We start from the raw sequence: 18237 nt of genomic DNA, 5'->3' as shown, positions 1-18237 counted from the left end.
TAAGTTTTTAGAATTATTTTATAAAAACATGCATTTCATTTTTGTTGGAAATTTATTTCTTAAATTTTAAGGAACTTTAAAACCCATATATATTCATATATGTATATTTTATATATAAAGTATATGACATCTATCCGATTTTCATGTATAATAGATTCGTAAAGACTGAGACTCAGCTCTCAAACTCTCATACTAAGCATACATTTTTTACAGACCTAAATTAATTCAAAATTTATAATAAAAGAATTTATTTTTAAATAAAATGTAGAAAAGGCCTGAGATATCTTTTAATCTTTGTCTAATGGATGATTTTTGCTTAAACTTTTCTGCACTAAAATTTATATTTTCCTTAATATAATATTTACAATATCAAAGTATGCAATGAATGTGTACCGTCCATATTTCATATAATTATAAAAAAATCCACTATTTCGAGACTAAATATTCATATTATTTGAAATCCTTTACCAATCCTTAGCAAAATAAGCCCCTCTTTTCTCCCAGTGTATAGTCTTTATGTTAGATAAACGTGGCAGCTGCCCTGACTGTTGGCCTGGCCAAAAACCGAGCTGCCTGACTGATGGATTCCCGGGCCAAAAGAAAAGGGTCAGAAAGGAGCTGACCAACCGCAAGCGGCTCTAATTAATGGCGCATCCTGCTGCCTGCAGCCTGCATCCTCAGGATGGCAAGGACAGTGCATATGGGTGCTGCTGATTAAATACTCACAGTGAATGCTGAGGGAGATGCGCTTAGAAACCGAGGGGGGCACTCCATTGGAGGCGATGCATAAATAGGAGCCCATCTCGTTCCTCGAGATCTTTGACAACTTCAGTACCTCGCCGCGAAATGAGGGAGCTAATTAGGTAAAAAATTAAATTTAAAAACAATATTTTAATCGAAAGAATATAGGGAAACCCACCCAAGGTCTTGGTTCCCACGTTGTCCTTGAGGACGATTTCGTTGCCATCTTCACGCCGCCAGGTGACAATCGGTTCCGGATAGCCTCGGGCCCTGTGGGAGAAGAGTTCCATTCAATGTACAGTAGAGACTCCATAGAAAATTATATTTCAAGTAACTTTTTCTAAAATAATTTTAAACTAGAGGTATCAGGTAAAAAAGGACAATACTTTGTACTTTGGTAGGAATTGCAATCTTCAAGTTTATAAAGTTTAATATTGGCTTGGTTTTCTTTTTTTTCCTTTTTTTAAATTTCTTTTTAAATTTTGTTTGTTTGTTATCATTCTTAATTATTTTCAATCTCAGTTGAAAACTTTTTTTTTAAATCTTCTTTTAAAAATTATTGTAAAAGGTCCTTAAAAGCGACAAGAAATATTTGAATTTATAGATTAAATAGTTCACCCAATATTATTGAATTAAATTTTTTCAAGCTCTCATTCCTTTCTACCAGTCACCTTATTTAATTTTAAAGTGTGTTCAAAATTATCCAGAAGGCAAAAAATCATTTAAGGCGTCATAAAACAAGCAGACACGCCTCAATGGTTATGGCAAGTGGAGAGTGGCAAATACTAAAATACTAAATGGTAGTCGGTGCTAGAATGCCGAATGGAAAGTATTCGAGTTCAGTGGCTTATTAAATTTAATATGACGATGCTTCTTCAGTTTCAAAGATTGTAAGGCCGCGGCTCCTACTGCTGCTTTTGTGTTCCTACTGGGGCAAGGAAACTTCTATTCAATCCAGAGGCACAGCACAGCAGAACCGAACAGGGCAGAGTAGAAAAGCACAGCACCAGCAAAGCACGGCGGCAGAAAAGCAAAACGCTTGGAGCCAGCAGGCGCCGTTCGAGTTTTCTCGGCGACTCAAGTGTGTGGAGCAGTGGTTGAAAAAAATATTTCAAAAATATCCTGTGATGGACCTGGGTGTACTTATTATGGGGACTAGAATAATTTTAATACATTTTTCACGTCTTTACAATAATTCATAATAATAAATAATTGGTTAAATTCGCAAATAGAGGGCTATTTTTCTCAAGGATAGAGAAATCAATAAGAAGTTTCAATTTATTTATTATTTAAAAAAGTATTTCCTAAAAAACTTTCACCACGCAGTTTCGTTCGTCACCTATTTGGAATGTCTCTATAAAACTTCAAAAATTACAAAATTATATCAAAAAGCGAAATTATTTCAATAAAAGCAAATTAAATTAATATTTTGAAGTATTTTAAAACAACGCTTGATTTTGAAATAAAAGTTGCTTCAATTATAAAGAGGAAATAGGAAGGTTAACCAAACTAAGCAGAAAAATAATAATTAGTAATTAATTAATTATAATAAAAACAGAAAAATAAATAAATAATAATTTTTAGTCTTTTGAAATTTGTCTAACTTGAAAAATAGCATCACCAAGCAACAGTTGGCTGTTCTGAGCTTGAAACATATACGACCCTTGATCCTGGAATACCTAGGGTATCCCGAGAGAAATGCGTGTTAAGACAGAAGTTGTTCAACAGCGAACCAGACACGGGTGTGGTAAATTTTTATGATGCCGCAAACAGATGCAAAATGGCTAAAAAGAAAATCAAGCAAACATACAGACATCCACCCACACACACAGACAGATACTTACAACCACATGGAGAGCACAATGGCGGACTGGCTAACAGTTTTGAGTTTTCAGTTAGCAGTCACTGCCAGTTGCTTAGCCATATTTAGTCGGGCCAAGATGGAATATGTGGTAGTGGCTGGTGGCTGGTAGTTGGCCTGCACTCTCCGGCTAAACTAAGTGCAATTTACATGGCCAGAAGACAGACAGACAACGCGAACTTGGCTCAAACAAAGCGACAGATACGCCAGCTGATGGGGAAGACGTTTTGACCTTCTTTGGGGCTTTAAACTTGTTTTTACTTTTAATTTCCTTACAGAAGTTGGTACTTTGTTCTGGGAAAATATTTAAAAATTCTTTTGAATAAGAAAAACATATATGTATCTCAAAGTAAGTTAAATATTTAATTGAACGAGAAAAAAATAAATTTGAAAATAATGTAAAGAAAAAAATATTCTGCGGACGTTAAAAATTATAATTTAAATGGGGCTTTTAATATATGTGGGAGTCTTTCCTGACTGTAAAAAAAAAATTCCCAAAACTTTTCAGAATAGCTTTTAAATTAATAAAAACTATTAAATATTGAAACGGACTGAAAAGGACGGTTTTCATAAGCATAATTCAACTAAAGTTATGCATGTATGTAGAAATACATATTTGTTGTATATTTTATTTTGTATAAGTATGGATATTTGTGCAAAAATCTAAGAAAGACTATTTAAATTTATTTATTATTTAAATATCTATTTATTTATAAACATTTAAATAAGAACCTTAATTAAAACGAAAAATAAACAGAGTCAGACCTAAGGATACATTTCGATTTCTAGACTTGTGGACTTGGCCTGTAAATTTATCACACGATTTTCAAGTTACCTTAATAAACAAGTCTCTCAATTTTAATAGTTTTATATATTTTTCATTTTATATATTTTTTATATTTTATTTATTTATGTAAATATCAGGTATGTCCAAATGTATTTGCTTCAAAAACTGAATAAAAACCTGCAATCTGAGCTTAACATTTTATTATCAAAGTCAATGCTTCTGTTACGTAATCAAAATACATATAATGATCCTAAATGCGTAGAGCCTTTTTTGTAGTGGACTGTATGTTTTATTGTTCTTGCTTGTTTCGCTGTCTTATTGGTACTTGAAGAAAATTGGCAATGTTGCCATAAGTGCTGCTTATTTCTAGTGTGTACACATTGTTTTTATCTTAAGTCAAAAATATAAAGATGGCAAAAGATGGAAATTGGCTGGTGACAGATAGTTGCTATCTGTATCCGACGTGTAGCATAAGGGTCGTGAGTTGACCACCGCACTGATCTGCGCCAGCAAGGTGCGCATTTGCTCATGTGTAAGTGTGCTGCTGCCAATGACTCGTCAAAGATGCAGTTTAACACATCGAACTGCTGATTCCCACTTTCCTCCCCAATGTGGAGCACGAGGTGGGATGAAGGTCCATTGGATACCTTCGTCTGCTAGTAAGTTCGCTACGTGATCCTTGTGTTGTGTTGAGTTTAGTAGCTGCTGCATTTCATCCAGGGATCGCCTGGCTCCGATGAAATTTGTTCCGTTGTCGCTGTACATGCGTGTACATTTGCCTCGTATTGAGAAAAATCGTCTCAATGCCGCCAGAAATGTTTCCGTGGATAAGTCGGTGGCGAGTTCTAGATGGGTCGCCGATGTAACCATACATACAAATAGGCATATGTATCCCTTGCTGATGCGCGGCTTGCGCACCTTAGTGTCCTTCAGAAGAATTGGTCCTGCATAGTCGCATCCAGTGTTTACGAATGGCAGTGCTTGCGTTATACGTACGCTGGGTAGATCTGTCATACGTTGATGCATTGTATGTTGTCTCTGTCGAAAGCACGTCAAACAGTTGTGTGTGATTTTGCGTATCAGGTTCCGTGCGCCGAAAATCCAATATCGTTGCCGGACAATGACGAAGAGAGATGAGACTCCAGGATGCAGGTTGTCTCGGTGCTCATGTTCTATTATTAGGAGGGTGATCCGATGAGCCTTTGGAAGCAAAATGGGATGTTTTGCCTCTGCTGACAACTGTGAGTGTTGGATTCGCCCTCCCACTCTGAGCAGATTGTCCTTGTCGATGAACGGTGAGAAATTTACCAATTTTGATTGGTTTCCTAGAGGCTTGTTAGCGAGTAGTAGCTGGAAGTCCTGTTGAAAACCAGCTTGAGCGTGTTGCTGCCATCGAATTCTGGCCGAGTTGATCTCGTCAAAGGTGAGAGCAATTGATGTTCGTTTTGAAGACGGGTGTTTCGTGCGATGAATGAATCGCAAAACATAACCGAGCGTGTGTATAAGCTTCAGCCAAGATGAGTTGCGATTTAGAAGCTTATCCAAAGGATTGTCCGTTGTGACAATTACCTGCGCAGCAAGGCAGTTATCTTTGATCTCACTTTGTATGCGTTTGTCTGAAAGTGAAGAACAGTTGTGTGAATTGTTCAACTTTACCAAAAATTGATCCTGGTCCTTCAGCCATGACGGACCCTTCCACCACAATTGGAAGTCAATGAGCTCGGATACTCCCAAGCCTCGGGATGCACAACCCGCTGGGTTCGATTTTGCCGCCATGCATGCTTAGGTATGGTTTCCAAGATCTCGGCGGTGCGGTTCCCAACAAACGTCTTTAGTTGGGCTGGTGAGTACACTAGCCATGATAGGACTATTGTGGAGTCGCTCCACCCATAGATAGTCAAATCCTTGTGTTTTAATCCAGCCTTGATGGATTGCAAAAGTTGGCTTAGAAGAAGTGCACCGCACAGTTCCAGGCGTGGCAGAGATTGTTGTTTTAAAGGTGCCACCTTTGGTGCTTGTCTTTGCTGCAAGTATGGCTACCGAAATGGTTCCAACGGTTCCATTCGGCTGTACACTACGGCTGAGTATGCTTTCGTGGATGCGTCTGAAAATCCGTGCAATTCGATCTTGTCGGTGTCGCTCTCGACCAAGCGTGGTATCTGGAGTTGTGGTAGGTTTTCTAAATCTGCTCGCCATTTGAGCCACTTGTCGATTAGCTTTTTCGGAAGTTCTTCGTCCCAATTCAAATTCAACAGCCACAGTTTTTGAAACAGTATTTTGAATTGAACTACGGTTGGTGCTAATAGACCGAGAGGGTCGAATATGCGTGACACATCCGACAACACTTGCCTCTTGGTGCAGCATGGACTCTTTGCTAGATTCACATTGTACGACAATGTGTCCTTCTTAGGGTGCCACTGCAGCCCTAGAACCTTTACTGATGAGTGTGAGGAATCCGTGTTATCCTCCGATACAATGTATTTGGTATTCAATACCCATTTCCCGAGCTCTAGCTTAGCACAGGACATCATTTGGACGAGTTCGTCCCGGTTGCGTTGCAGCTCATCCTCACTATTGGATCCAGTGAGAACGTCATCCACATAGAAGTCTTCCATCAAGATTTTTGCCGCAGTTGGAAACTCCTTCTGGTGGTCAGCAGCCAGTTGTTCCAGTACTCGAACTGCTAGGAATGGTGCGCATGATGTTCCATACGTCACCGTACAAAGTTGGAAGTGCTTGATGGGATCTGACGGATCCTCTCGCCATACGATTCTCTGAAAGTTTCTATGTTTTTCGCTCACCCAGATTTGACGGAACATTTTGACTATGTCCGCTGAAAATCCGTATTTGTGCATACGGAACCGCAGGCACACAGCAAACAGGTCTCGCTGAATACTGGGTCCGATCGAGAGTGTGTCGTTTAACGCCTTGCCTTTGGCGTCCCGGTATGAGCCGTCGAAGACTACTCTGAGTTTCCGACCCAATACAGGATGATGAGTTAGATAGAAACTCCTTTCGTTGGGAATTTCGCTCGGTGAGATTTCTCGCATGTGTCCTAGACTTTGATATTCCCTCATGAAGTTTACGTAATCCTTACGTAGCTGATGATTTTGTGATAAACGGCGTTCAACCGATTTGAACCGCTGTAAGGCTCCTTCAAGGGTATCTGCAAATTCAGGATCTGATGATGTAAAAGGAAGCTCCACGATGTATATGCCATTATCGTCTCGAGTGTGGGTGTTGAGAAAGTGCTCCTCGACCTCTTTGTCCTCAGGTTGAACTTCTGCCTTGCGATGAATGCTTTCCAGCTCCCAGAATCGTCTGAGAGTGGCGTCAATGTCGACTGTTGTTGTGAGGGCCATAGTGTTGCTCGCCCGTGGTGCAAACAATGATGTAATCACCCATCCAAAGATTGATGAAATAGCGATTAGCTTGCCTTTGTTGTCAAATATCTTTCTCCCAGTAATAGCACTCCAAGCATGCTCGCTGCCCAAAAGAATATCGACTGGGCCACTTGTACTGAATTGTAAATCTGCTAGTTGTAGATCGTTGAAGACTTGTAGTGCAGACGCGTCGATGCTCTGCCTTTCCAATGATGAGGTGATCTTTCCAAGCACGTGAGCCTGGACTACCAGTTGATCCTCTGATATACGGGATTGGATGCGTAGGGTGCTGCATCCCCTTGTTGTGTCTGCTTTAATCGATGAAATTCCAGTGACCAATATGCGGGATGGCGTACGAGCCAAACCAAGGGCGTGTATACAGCGTTCAGATACATATGACAGTTCTGAGCCTGTGTCCAAAAGGAGTCGGCATGCTACCAAATCCCCGTTTGCGTTTTGAACGTTGACCATAGCCGTGGGCAGGGTGCTTCTGTTCCATCCAGTTGATTGAGTTGAACTTGCAGTACCTTGTGCACATACAATTGCTGCGGAGCCTTCTGTTTGTGCTATGTGACTACTAGTCACCGGTGAGTTGTGTGTGTTGGGATCATCCTGATCCTCACTAGTTTGAGCGATTGTGCCAATTGCGTGTTGCGTACCTTGCAGATGCAATAGAGTGTGGTGCTGAGCTTTACATTGTCTGCAGTTGAACGTTGATTTGCATCTTCTGACCCCATGACCTGGCTTCAGGCAATTGTAGCATAGCGATTTCTCCTTGGCAAACGAGATTCTCTGTCCTTCAGACATACCCAAAAAGTGTGGACATCCATACAGACGATGTTCTGTGGAATAGCATTTGCTGCACTTGTTTCCATCAAGCGCAACCAACGAATGTGTGACCTTCCTTGTTTTGTCACCAATAGAAGCTGTCGTTTTCCCTCCAGTTGTTTCGCGTTTGCTTAGCTCTAACTCCTCGCAACGCGCATCCAAGAATTTGAAGAATTCCTCTAGTGTGGGTGAGTCTGACTCCACACTGCGCTCGATCCACCTACGTCGAGTATCTGCGTCCAGTTTTTCCAACGCCAGGTAGATGATCCAACAGTCTCGTCCTGTTTCCTCAATGGCATCCAAACCACGCACGATTTCGTTTGCGCCGTCTGACACCTTCCGCAAGGTTGCTGCATCAGACTTTGTTGTTGTTGGCAGCTTCATAAACTGCTCCATAAATGAATTCACGATGTGCCGTGGACGATTATATCTTTCGTTCAGTCGCTCCCACGCTGTGTTGTAAGCTGCATCCGTAATATTTAGATGTCGCACCAAGTTAGCAGCTTCGTCGATTAGAAGGGATTTCAGATGATGAAATTTGTGCGCATTTGTCAAATTCGCCTTGTTGTGAATTGTGCGTAAATGTCCTTGAAAGCTGGCCACTCAGAATAGTTGCCAGAAAACCGTTTAATTTGAATTTTCGGCAATTCGCTTTGTGCTGATGCCTCTACGAATTGTGCGGTACCTGGATTCGCCGCACTGACGTCACCTCTTGTAGGTCTTGGCAATTGTGCAGTGGCTCGATCTACCGCCAACTGCTCGAACAATTGTTGTTGTTGTTGTAGCAAACTAATTATTGCGTCGTTGTTGATTTGCAGCCCGTTGCTGCCGTTCTCGCTACTCACAGTGGATGGGCTAGGTCTTGTACCTGCCATCGCCGAAAGTAATGAATGCGCCCGTAGATACTTTCCCTCGTAGAAAGCGTTGTCTGGCTCCGGATCCACATAGCCGTCTACCTCGTCTAGAACAGCTATTTCGTCACCAAATCGAATGAACTCCTTCCATGTTGTGTTGAGATGCTCCAGCCGCGAAGACACCTCCGCCGGTGTGGCGTCTGATTGGTGCGCGTCCTCAGCCCAAGCCAAGCTCCGTGTGATATTGGCCTTGAGTCTGGCGCGTCCCTTCACCAATGCTTTTAATTGCTCCATTGAAGAACAATTACCGTGAGAACCAATGCATAGAAAACAACAAAAACATCCGGCTCGAAGGACCAAACAATGATCCTAAATGCGTAGAGCCTTTTTTGTAGTGGACTGTATGTTTCATTGTTCTTGCTTGTTTCGCTGTCTTATTGGTACTTGAAGAAAATTGGCAATGTTGCCATAGGTGCTGCTTATTTCTAGTGTGTACACATTGTTTTTATCTTAAGTCAAAAATATAAAGATGGCAAAACTTAATTACTAAGCGATAGTTTTCAAACATATACATTGAAATAAAAGTTCTTTAGATAAGGGTCTATGCATATATTTGAATATGTATAGATCAGTTATGTAAGTATATACATACATACGCTAAAATATTAACAAGGCAGCTCAGACTTGGTGCTAATCTATGGTTTTCTGACCTTTAACGTCACATCGGTAAAGATTCTATATTAGGATTTTGTTTTACATTTATAATTCTGTTTTTTCAGGCAGTCATAAGATACAGTAAGTTGAAAGAACTGCGCTAAATACTACGAGCTAAGAGGGAATGCAAGTCAAAGCCATATAAGGGGCAATAATGAATTTAAATTTTATGTACTTCACCCATGGATTTCAAATAGAATATTAATTTAATAAAAGTCAATAAAATTAGCTCGAAAACACTTTATGCTCGAAATGAGTATATATTGAATTAATGAATAAATACAATATAAAGGTTGGTATATGTATACATGTAACAACCTTGGGGATATTCTATATGTGACAGCATTCGCATTAAGTCTGATTTTGATAAGAAACTCTCACGCTAAAGCTCAAACGAAAGTTCGACTACGATTTAAAAAGCCGAAGCCATGCATCAAAGCATCAGTTAAAATTCTTCCAGCGAGTCTTCAACACTATTTTTGCGTCTGATAGGCGCAAAAAAATTATCCTTCCGGTAGTCTTTATTTTTGCAATTTATTTGATTGCCTTTTTGGAATCAGACGAATTAACATAATAGCGATTTGAAGCGTATTTATTTCTGAAAGTAATTATTTATTTCACTCCCACAGTCGTCTATCAGAAGAAATGAAATAGTGAAGCCCATAGTGAAATTCAAATAAAACTTCACAGTTCCAGAAAGATAACGAGAACTTGCAGAAAAGGTATTCGGGCTTGCAAAATAAATATGAGAAAATGCAATCAAAGAATCTAGAAGATGCCAGTTTCAAAGCTCAAGGAGATGAAAAAATGTGCAAATCGCTCTATAAAAATATAAAATTATTAAACCAGATGTTAATTTTGCAAAGTGGATGAAAAAATTGTAGAAACTGGACTACAAATTGAAGGAATGTTAACAAACTGACTTACTTTCACAATCATTTTAAGTTGGGAATAAGTCTAAAGGTAAGTTTGCCAAAAGCAACAATTTGGAAGGATACAACATCTGATTTCCTAGATTTTTCAGATCGCTGTTCACCTATAGGAAAGTCTTCCTAAGGATCTCGGTGAGTATTCCCATTTCGTTTTATCTTCAACAGAAAAAATTTGATATAATAATGTTCGTTATTAGAATTTGTTATAGACTTTTGTTATAGAATTTGTACGAGTCTGATGGCATTACAATGGTTATCGGAGGAAAACGATGAACATTTGAATGGACTGTGGAACACGAAACTATAAAACTATAATAGAATATATAAATTATAGATATGCATTAAAATGTATTGATATATTTTTAATAATTTTACTTTTAATAGCTCGATTTTCACACTTTGTTGATCTATTTGAGCTTTTAGATTGTCATCTACCAAATTCTTTGATTGCAATTTCTCATATTTTTTTTGCAAGTCTGAATATCTTTTCTGCAAGTCCTCGGAAGCATTTTCAAATTGTGATGTTTTTTTTAGAATTTTAAATACATTTTTCATTTAAAAATTTTATTTTTGTTTAAATTTTATTTTTCTTTACTAAAAAATTTTTCAGAAAGATGGAAATTTTCAGAGTTTTCAGGATTCGATTTCCGGGAGTATTACATACAAAAACACAAAAGTTACGGAACATCCGACATTTCAGTATCAATAACCAAAATAAAGTATGATGTTTGATTTCTCATTTTTTATGAAAAGACTCAATTTTGTGAAAAGAAAGGTCAAACATTAAAAAAAATCCTAATCCGTGTGGGCATTTATAACGTATTGTTGTATAATTATTCTATAAATAGGCTTGTTATAGCCTTTATTTTTTGTATATATAGTTTGTTTATTTTTCTCTTTAATTTGTTCAAGTTTATTAGCCTTTAATGTGCGTTGAGCCAAAAGCTGAACTCATTTCAAGGGTTTTGCACAAAGTGGCATTAAAAATGACCAGACGGGGAAAAAGAACGAAATTTTCAGACAACTCCCTAATAGCTTTCCACACACACACACTAGTTACTCATTCGCAGATGGAAAACAAGGAAAAGCCAGGAAAAACGCGCTTATCGCCATCGTTTCATCATTTTGCGGTTAAATCGTAAAAAAAAAAATAACACAGAAAACGGGAGCAACACTTCGTGGTTGCGGTCAAGTTCATAAATCAGGAAACCCAAACCCCCTCAGAGTACACCAACCTCACCACTATTCTTCTGGCCATTTCGGCATTTAGGAGCTAACCAACACAAATTAGAGACTCTTGCTAAGCCGCCTGGTAATACCCTTGAAAGGATTCTTGAGGACTCTGATCTGAGATCCAATGACTGAAAATCCTCAACTACCCACGCGGATAGGGAAGACCAAGGGTAGCCGTGGGGTTTTGGTGCTAAATCAAGAGAAATGAAGTGTCACTTAATTTGTTGACATTATTACAGCAGAGAGAGACAGAAAGAGGAAGGAGAAAGAAAAGACATATGGGCTAGAGAGAGAGAGGGCCAGTTGAAAGTGGCTCTTTCCTAATGTGATTTGCTTTAGTTTAAATTATAGCTTGTAAGTTTACTTTCCATGTCTGCAAAATTGCAAGAAAATTCGCTTGGATGTTTGCCAACTTAACGTTAAATTTAGGTTGTTTTTCTAAAATAAAAATCCTATATATGTATATAAAATTATCGTGACACAGTTTTTGTTACCATACTCCTCCGAAACGGCTATACCGATTCTCATTAAATTTTGTGAGCGTATTAAGTAGGTCTAAGAGTCCGCCAACATCTATTTTTCACCCTCTTAAATCCTGTTCGACATACCAAAAATCGCATATAAAGTGAGTTACTACCTCATCACACTGACAAACTCACGCTACCATAGCACTTCAACTCAATTTAAACTGGGAAAAAATCCTTTATTATCAAGAAAATATATTAATTTTATGAGTGTTTTGTACAGTGAGCCATGCCAAGACAACGCAAAGGGGGTGATTTGAGCCGTGATACAATTAGATCTCGAAACATGCGCAATAGAAGATCCGAAAGAACCGAAGAACAAATCCAGCAACAAAATACTGATGTATGTACGTGTTAGAATAGCGCAATTGCATCAAGATGAGCCAGATGATACACCAGCTGAGATTAGAACAACGACAATCACGCCGTTTCACAGTCAATAGACGCAGAACAAATGACCAACAAGACAACAGGTACATCGAGAATTTATATCTGATTCATTCCTGCGTCTAGCATTCCAGTATGAGCCTGATATTAAGTATTATGCTCACTCAAAGGTGGTAATTGGTGCTATGGACAAGGAATGTCCGCACGGCTTACTTATCGGCACGGATCCAGATTCTAACGTGATCCTGAAGTCAATTCGAACATTCAATTCATGCTTTCAAATGACATCGTTCGGAGCAACAGAAATAGTTCGAAATACTAATGCAAATGATCAACATTACAATTCTACATTCAAAATCAAAGGCCAAGTTTATCATAAAATGGGCTCACTGCTGCCGGAAGCGCACTTGCCAATCGCGTGAATGCACGTTGTGATTATAATAACCTCGATTTATTTTATGACAGACGTATCGTCAGCGAGCTAGATGGTCTATTGAACGAGCACAATGAATTGTTGAATAAATTCAAATCACATATGCACCAATTACAAAGCGATAATCACGCTATCGTCACAAAAAATATTTTTCCCGCTATAGCACTAAGAAATTGACTTGCTGAAATTATAAAGTCATTTGGTGGCAAAACAACGTTTGCCGGGTCAGCTAGTTAAATATAATTTTTTGTTCTCATTCGGCATTATTTTTAACGACTTAATGCCACTTGGGCGGTACCTACTCACCGACATGTCAATCGCACCGAACTTCCCTCCGGCACAATCACATCAGATGAGGTGTCCTCGCTGATGAAATCCGGCGGTATTACCACGTCCAGGAAGCCTATCTGCAGGATCAAAGGAAAGTGTAGATGAATAAATGAAAAAATCGGTAATAATATAGGAAAAGTAAAACATAAAGTAAATTTGGAAGAAAGTCATATTATAAGACATGTATTCAAAAATTCTAAATAATTTGGTTTATGGCAGCTATAGGATAAGGTAGACCTACTTTCATCATTGCGACTTATACACTACCTTTAATTACAGTGAGTGCATGACCTAAATCTATACTCGATGACTTTATAATGATACAAGTAATTAGCTGAGAAGAAAATAAACGGCGCTTTGGATAACAAGATCGGATGTGTTTCCTCCATAGCTTTAACTAATCAAACCAAATTATAATGCCCACTTTTAGGACACGAGGACCGAAACATAAGAAACCAAAACATTAGCACGTCGACGCGTCGGAAGATTTTATATTCCACTTCCGTAGATTATCGCCAATTGCCGGCCGGGGGGTCGCAGAAACCCATAGGATAGTGTGTGTTTCGGAAAAATCTGCTGATTATGCAAGTGGCTCGTAAAGCAGAAGTAACGGCAAAGTGTTTTATACGACAACTGGCCAGGAGAGGAACGAGGAAAGCAAAGTGATGTGGAATAAAGTGAGAATAAACTAAGGTTGCCAAGGCGAATGGAATGGCGTTAAATAGTTTAAGACAGTGCCGTGTAAGTAAGGAGGGGGGTGGAGGGGGGTAGTGCACTTTGACCCCACTGCTGTTTCTTCTTGTTCTCCTGCGTTCCCTGTTTGCTTCCCGTTCGCTTCTCTCTTGTTATGAAAAGCGTAAAAGTGCAAATAAAAATTAAGGAAGCATGAAATACATTTTATTGGCACCATAAACTTCACTTCGCTGGACACACGAGAGTACGTGTGAGCGGACACACACACATGCCCAGGCAGGGGTAACTCTGGTACAGGCGAGGTCAAGCAAATAAAACAACAATTTATTTTTAATTTTTAGTGGGATGTTGATACATATATACATATAAATGTAGATCGTGGAACAAAATCGTAACTAACATAGATCAATTTAAGATAAAATAAAAGTAAAATCTTCAAAGAAATGGATAGGACCTTTCGTGATCCATTTTTGATTAATGAATTCTAAAAATATATATATAATATATTTTTGGCATTTAACTAATATGAGTAATAAAATATAATAATAATCACAGAAGTCTTAAAAACGCCACAGTCCACAAAATTAAAAACTTCAAAAATGTACTTCAAACATAATCTGATTATTTATTTGTATAAAATCCTATATCCTTAACCCCTAGTGTTGTTCGGCGTACATCCATGCTGCCATACTGCCAATACCCTCATATATTCCACGACATGTGAGCGTGTGTGTTCGCATAGTTTTCGCTTTCGATTTGCAGCGCTTTCTCCGGCTTCCTCCCTCTTCTCACCACCCCTTTTTGGCCAAAAGATGGGAAAAGAAATAAGGCAAAAACAAAAATAACAGCCAAAGTACAACAGCTCAATGCATTCGCATTTTACTTTCACATTTAATGCCGCATGAAAGGGGAATCCAAACGATGCCAACCAAACAAAAGAAAATCATTCTGACAACAACGTCGGACGTTCTAGTTGCAAGCTTTCGCCCAAAATATAAAATCAAAAGGCATCTTTGCGGCCAGCATGGCGTATACGTAATATGTATTCCAAATAACACGTAAAGTGAAATAACTCACCTGGCTCTTCATGGGATCCGTGTTCAACTGGCACATGTAGCCGCCACGATCCTCCTCGGAGACGGCCTTGATGTGCAGGTTCCAGGTGTTCTGGTCCAAGTGGCTCACTGTGACGCGCGGGTTGTGGGTGATCACGTTCTCGTGTATCGCTTGAATGGCCTTCGTGTCGGCCTTGAGCCAGCCCACCTATGGACAGAGGATATAAATTTTTAATTGAAATTATTTTAGTGCGAGTTTTGAGTATTTAATAAAGGGATTATAATTGTATAAGACTTTAAATTGTTAATAAAGTAAAATATTTAGTTTAAGCTTGAAAGATGTCCTTTTCTCTTGGAGGAGGCAATCCAAGCTAATCAAAGCTAAGTCTAATATTTTGAAGCTTAAATATCAAAATTTTATAAACCAACTCCTTAACACAATTAAAACAAAACAACTAATCCCATTAGGGGACAAACAGACACGCCGACACGGTTCCTTGGAGGATCTGAACCTTTAAACTGCTTTGCTTTAATCTTCTTAGTTTTGATTTCGGCAAAACCTGCTTAAATGTTAGCCTCTTAAGAATTAAAAGAGTTAAACAAATAAAAGCAATAAACAATAGCAGGTACAGTGAAGCATCAACTTACCCGATAGCCGCCCAAGTGGCGGACGTGACACGTGAAGGTGGCATCGCGTCCAACGGCGACGGACACATTGGAAATGCTTTCCACAAATTCCGGTTGAAAGGCGCCAATTGCTGCAAGGAGAGAGGTGGTGGGTGAGTGAGTGCGAGGGGCAGAGATTAGAGTGCAGCGGCGAGTGTGTGGCAGTGTGGCAGTTAATGATATCGCACAGGTTCACTGGCAGCTGCCCCCTCCCGCTCTGGCGAAAAAAAATATTTCCTGCGTGCCTCGGCTGCCAAAAAGTCCGTGATTTATCGCTTTTAAATGTGCCCCCCTTACCTACTGCGGCACTGATTTTCGCCACTGTCCTTGCCAACAACTTAACTGTGCCAGACAGGGACAGGGGCGAGGGGGTCGTGCGCGAAGGGGGCACAGACTATCAACAGACAACCGACGCCGGCAGCAGACAATTTAAAGAGCTGCGGCGGCTAATTGAAGATCGACATCCGGCCACCACGGCGGCTACGTAATTTCTCTTTATCCCCCTTTTCCCATTGCCCTGCCGTTGCTCTCCTCCTCAGCTCCTTTGTTGATGCCAATCCAATGCAGTCCAGAAGGGTAAACGGGCACAACGGGCAGCGGCATACGCAAATATAAATAATTTATTGAATCATTGAAAATCAAACATTTCACTTGCAAGTGCTGCAAAAAAGTTTTTCAGGCCGGGAGGCACAAAACCAACAAAAAAAAAAATCAAAAAGCCTTTCCAAAGCACCTTAAATAGTCGAATAAAAAGTACTTAAGCTTTTGGAATTTTATTAAAAGTCTTTAATAAATTAATTTTCGTTTAGTATTTTGTTAGAAAATAGTAGAAAATTTACTTCTTTTGGTATTTTATAATTATAAAAGTCAAGTACCCTAAAATAAAGTTCAATACCTAAAAATTAATGAATGAATCAATTAAACCTACTTTTTAAAATTGTTAATAATAATAATTTTTATGTCAATTGAACATTTTTTAAATTGAATAATTTAAAAAAAGCATTCAAAATATAAATAATCAATCAAGTTGTCATGTTAATAGCACGACTCCGTATCCCCAAAGCTCTGTTTGTCGAGAGGTATGAAAAAAATAATGGAACCGAACCTAGGCAGAGTCCTGCAGAGAGGGAGTCGAGGGGGAAAGGATGGCAGCAGACGGCAGGAGCAGCCACGCACGACTGGTGTCCTGGCCGCAGAGCAGACTCTCCTTTTTCCAACGTCTACATCATCGTAATGCATGCAAAAAACTTTTGGCAAACTTGAAATTTAAATATTTATAGACAGTACACTATATATAGAGTATCGTTGCCAGGACACTCGGGGGTGTATATTGTGTGTCTAGGAGTATATATATATATATATATATGCGTATATAGATGGATGTATATTTTAGGAGTTGTGCTGAAGAATGTGCTGAATCGACTCAATTGGCCAAAGGCATGATTTATCGCACTTTCAACTCCGACTGTGCGACTGCCAAATGCAAAGTGAAGTAAGGACCGGGAGTGGGAATGGGACTTTCGTTCCAAATCCTGCATGATAATCTGGATAATCTACTTGCTGGCCACAAGCTAAAAATATTTAAACAAACTTTATCTGTGTCGAGAGGGAAACACATACATCTCCGTATATATTCCCATCGGTTGGCCTTTTAAATGATGAATTAATTGGTGGAATTCCTTGCTCGGACACTGTTTGCCATTTAATTGAAGACAAAATTGATTGAAATCATTATTGATTTATTGGCTGCTTGCTGTGTGGTCTAAAATATTCAATGAAATACAATGTTTGTATGAACATTTACATTACATGATTTTATTTTTATTCTAATCAATTATTGTCTGGTTATTCGTTTCATTATTTTTCTAATAATTTTAAATAATAGTTGTGTTAATATTTTACAAAAATATGGTATGTTTAGTCTATTAAATTCTGCAATCATGTAATATTTTCGTCACCAATAAGATTAAATTAGTTTTGAGTTTTAAGTTCATTTGTCAGGAGTGTTTTTATACCCTTGCAGAGGGTATTATAATTTTGTCCAAAAGTGTGCAACGCAGTGACGGAGCCATCTCCGACCCTATAAAGTATATATATTCTTGATCAGGATCACCTCCTGAGTTGATATGAGCATGTCCGTCTGTCCGTCTGTCCGTCTGACCGTCTGTCCGTCTGTCCGTCTGTCTGTTTCTACGCAAACTAGTCTCTCAGTTTTAAAGCTATCGACTTGAAACTTTGCACACACCCGTCTTTCCTTTGCACGCAGTATATAAGTCGGAACGGCCGGGATCGGCCGACTATATCCTATAGCTGCCATATAACTGATTGATCGGAAATGGTATAACTTTGGTGTTTTTAGAGTTAGAGATTTCAAATTTGACATGAGAGCTATTTTTGGCAACACATTACGACATGCCAAATTTCATAAGGATCGGCCGACTATATCTTATAGCTGCCATATAACATATAACTGAACGATCAGAAATGACCCAACTTTCGTGTTTTTGAAGATAGAAAGCTGGAACTTGGTACAGATTATATTTTTGGCCAGTTAATCCGACCTACGAAATTTCATTAGGATCGGCCGACTATATGCTATAGCTGCCATGTAACTGAACGATCGGAAATGGTATTTGGTAGAAATATCAACTTTCGTATTTTTGAAGATAGAAGCTTGGAACTTTTTTTTAGATTTTTTATTGTAATTAATTGGTTTTATTATGATGTAATCATAAGGATCGGCCAACTCTATCCGATGTTTGCGATATATATCCGGTTTTAACTGCAAGGGTATATCAACTTCGGCTCCGCCCGAA

The 18237-nt window shown here is 38.9% G+C and overlaps 1 protein-coding gene and 1 long non-coding RNA gene across 3 annotated transcripts in view; one reads left to right on the top strand and one right to left on the bottom strand.

Moving 5' to 3' along the window:
• Window positions 1-18237, bottom strand: part of DIP-alpha (Dpr-interacting protein alpha) — a 39629-nt gene that overhangs the window by 12978 nt on the left and 8414 nt on the right. Inside the window, exons 2-6 of the mRNA XM_043213135.2 lie at window positions 15404-15513; window positions 14778-14963; window positions 12984-13084; window positions 920-1011; window positions 727-855 (exon numbers count right to left, since the gene is read on the bottom strand). Of these exons, the coding sequence (XP_043069070.2) occupies window positions 727-855; window positions 920-1011; window positions 12984-13084; window positions 14778-14963; window positions 15404-15513 (618 nt within the window). The remainder of the gene's footprint in view (window positions 1-726; window positions 856-919; window positions 1012-12983; window positions 13085-14777; window positions 14964-15403; window positions 15514-18237) is intronic.
• Window positions 9612-10747, top strand: LOC108130674 (uncharacterized). 2 transcript variants are annotated; one of them, XR_001773613.3, is made up of 4 exons: window positions 9612-9682; window positions 9798-10131; window positions 10193-10232; window positions 10298-10747. It is a non-coding gene; the product is annotated as an uncharacterized lncRNA (long non-coding RNA). The 2 variants fall into 2 exon arrangements; XR_011441822.1 differs by having other exon boundaries at window positions 10184-10232.

Source organism: Drosophila bipectinata, chromosome XR, assembly GCF_030179905.1.
Source record: "Drosophila bipectinata strain 14024-0381.07 chromosome XR, DbipHiC1v2, whole genome shotgun sequence".
Taxonomy (NCBI): Eukaryota; Metazoa; Arthropoda; class Insecta; order Diptera; family Drosophilidae; genus Drosophila; species Drosophila bipectinata.
The sequence above is the reverse complement of the archived record's forward strand: the minus strand, read 5'-3'. Positions and strand labels throughout refer to the sequence as shown.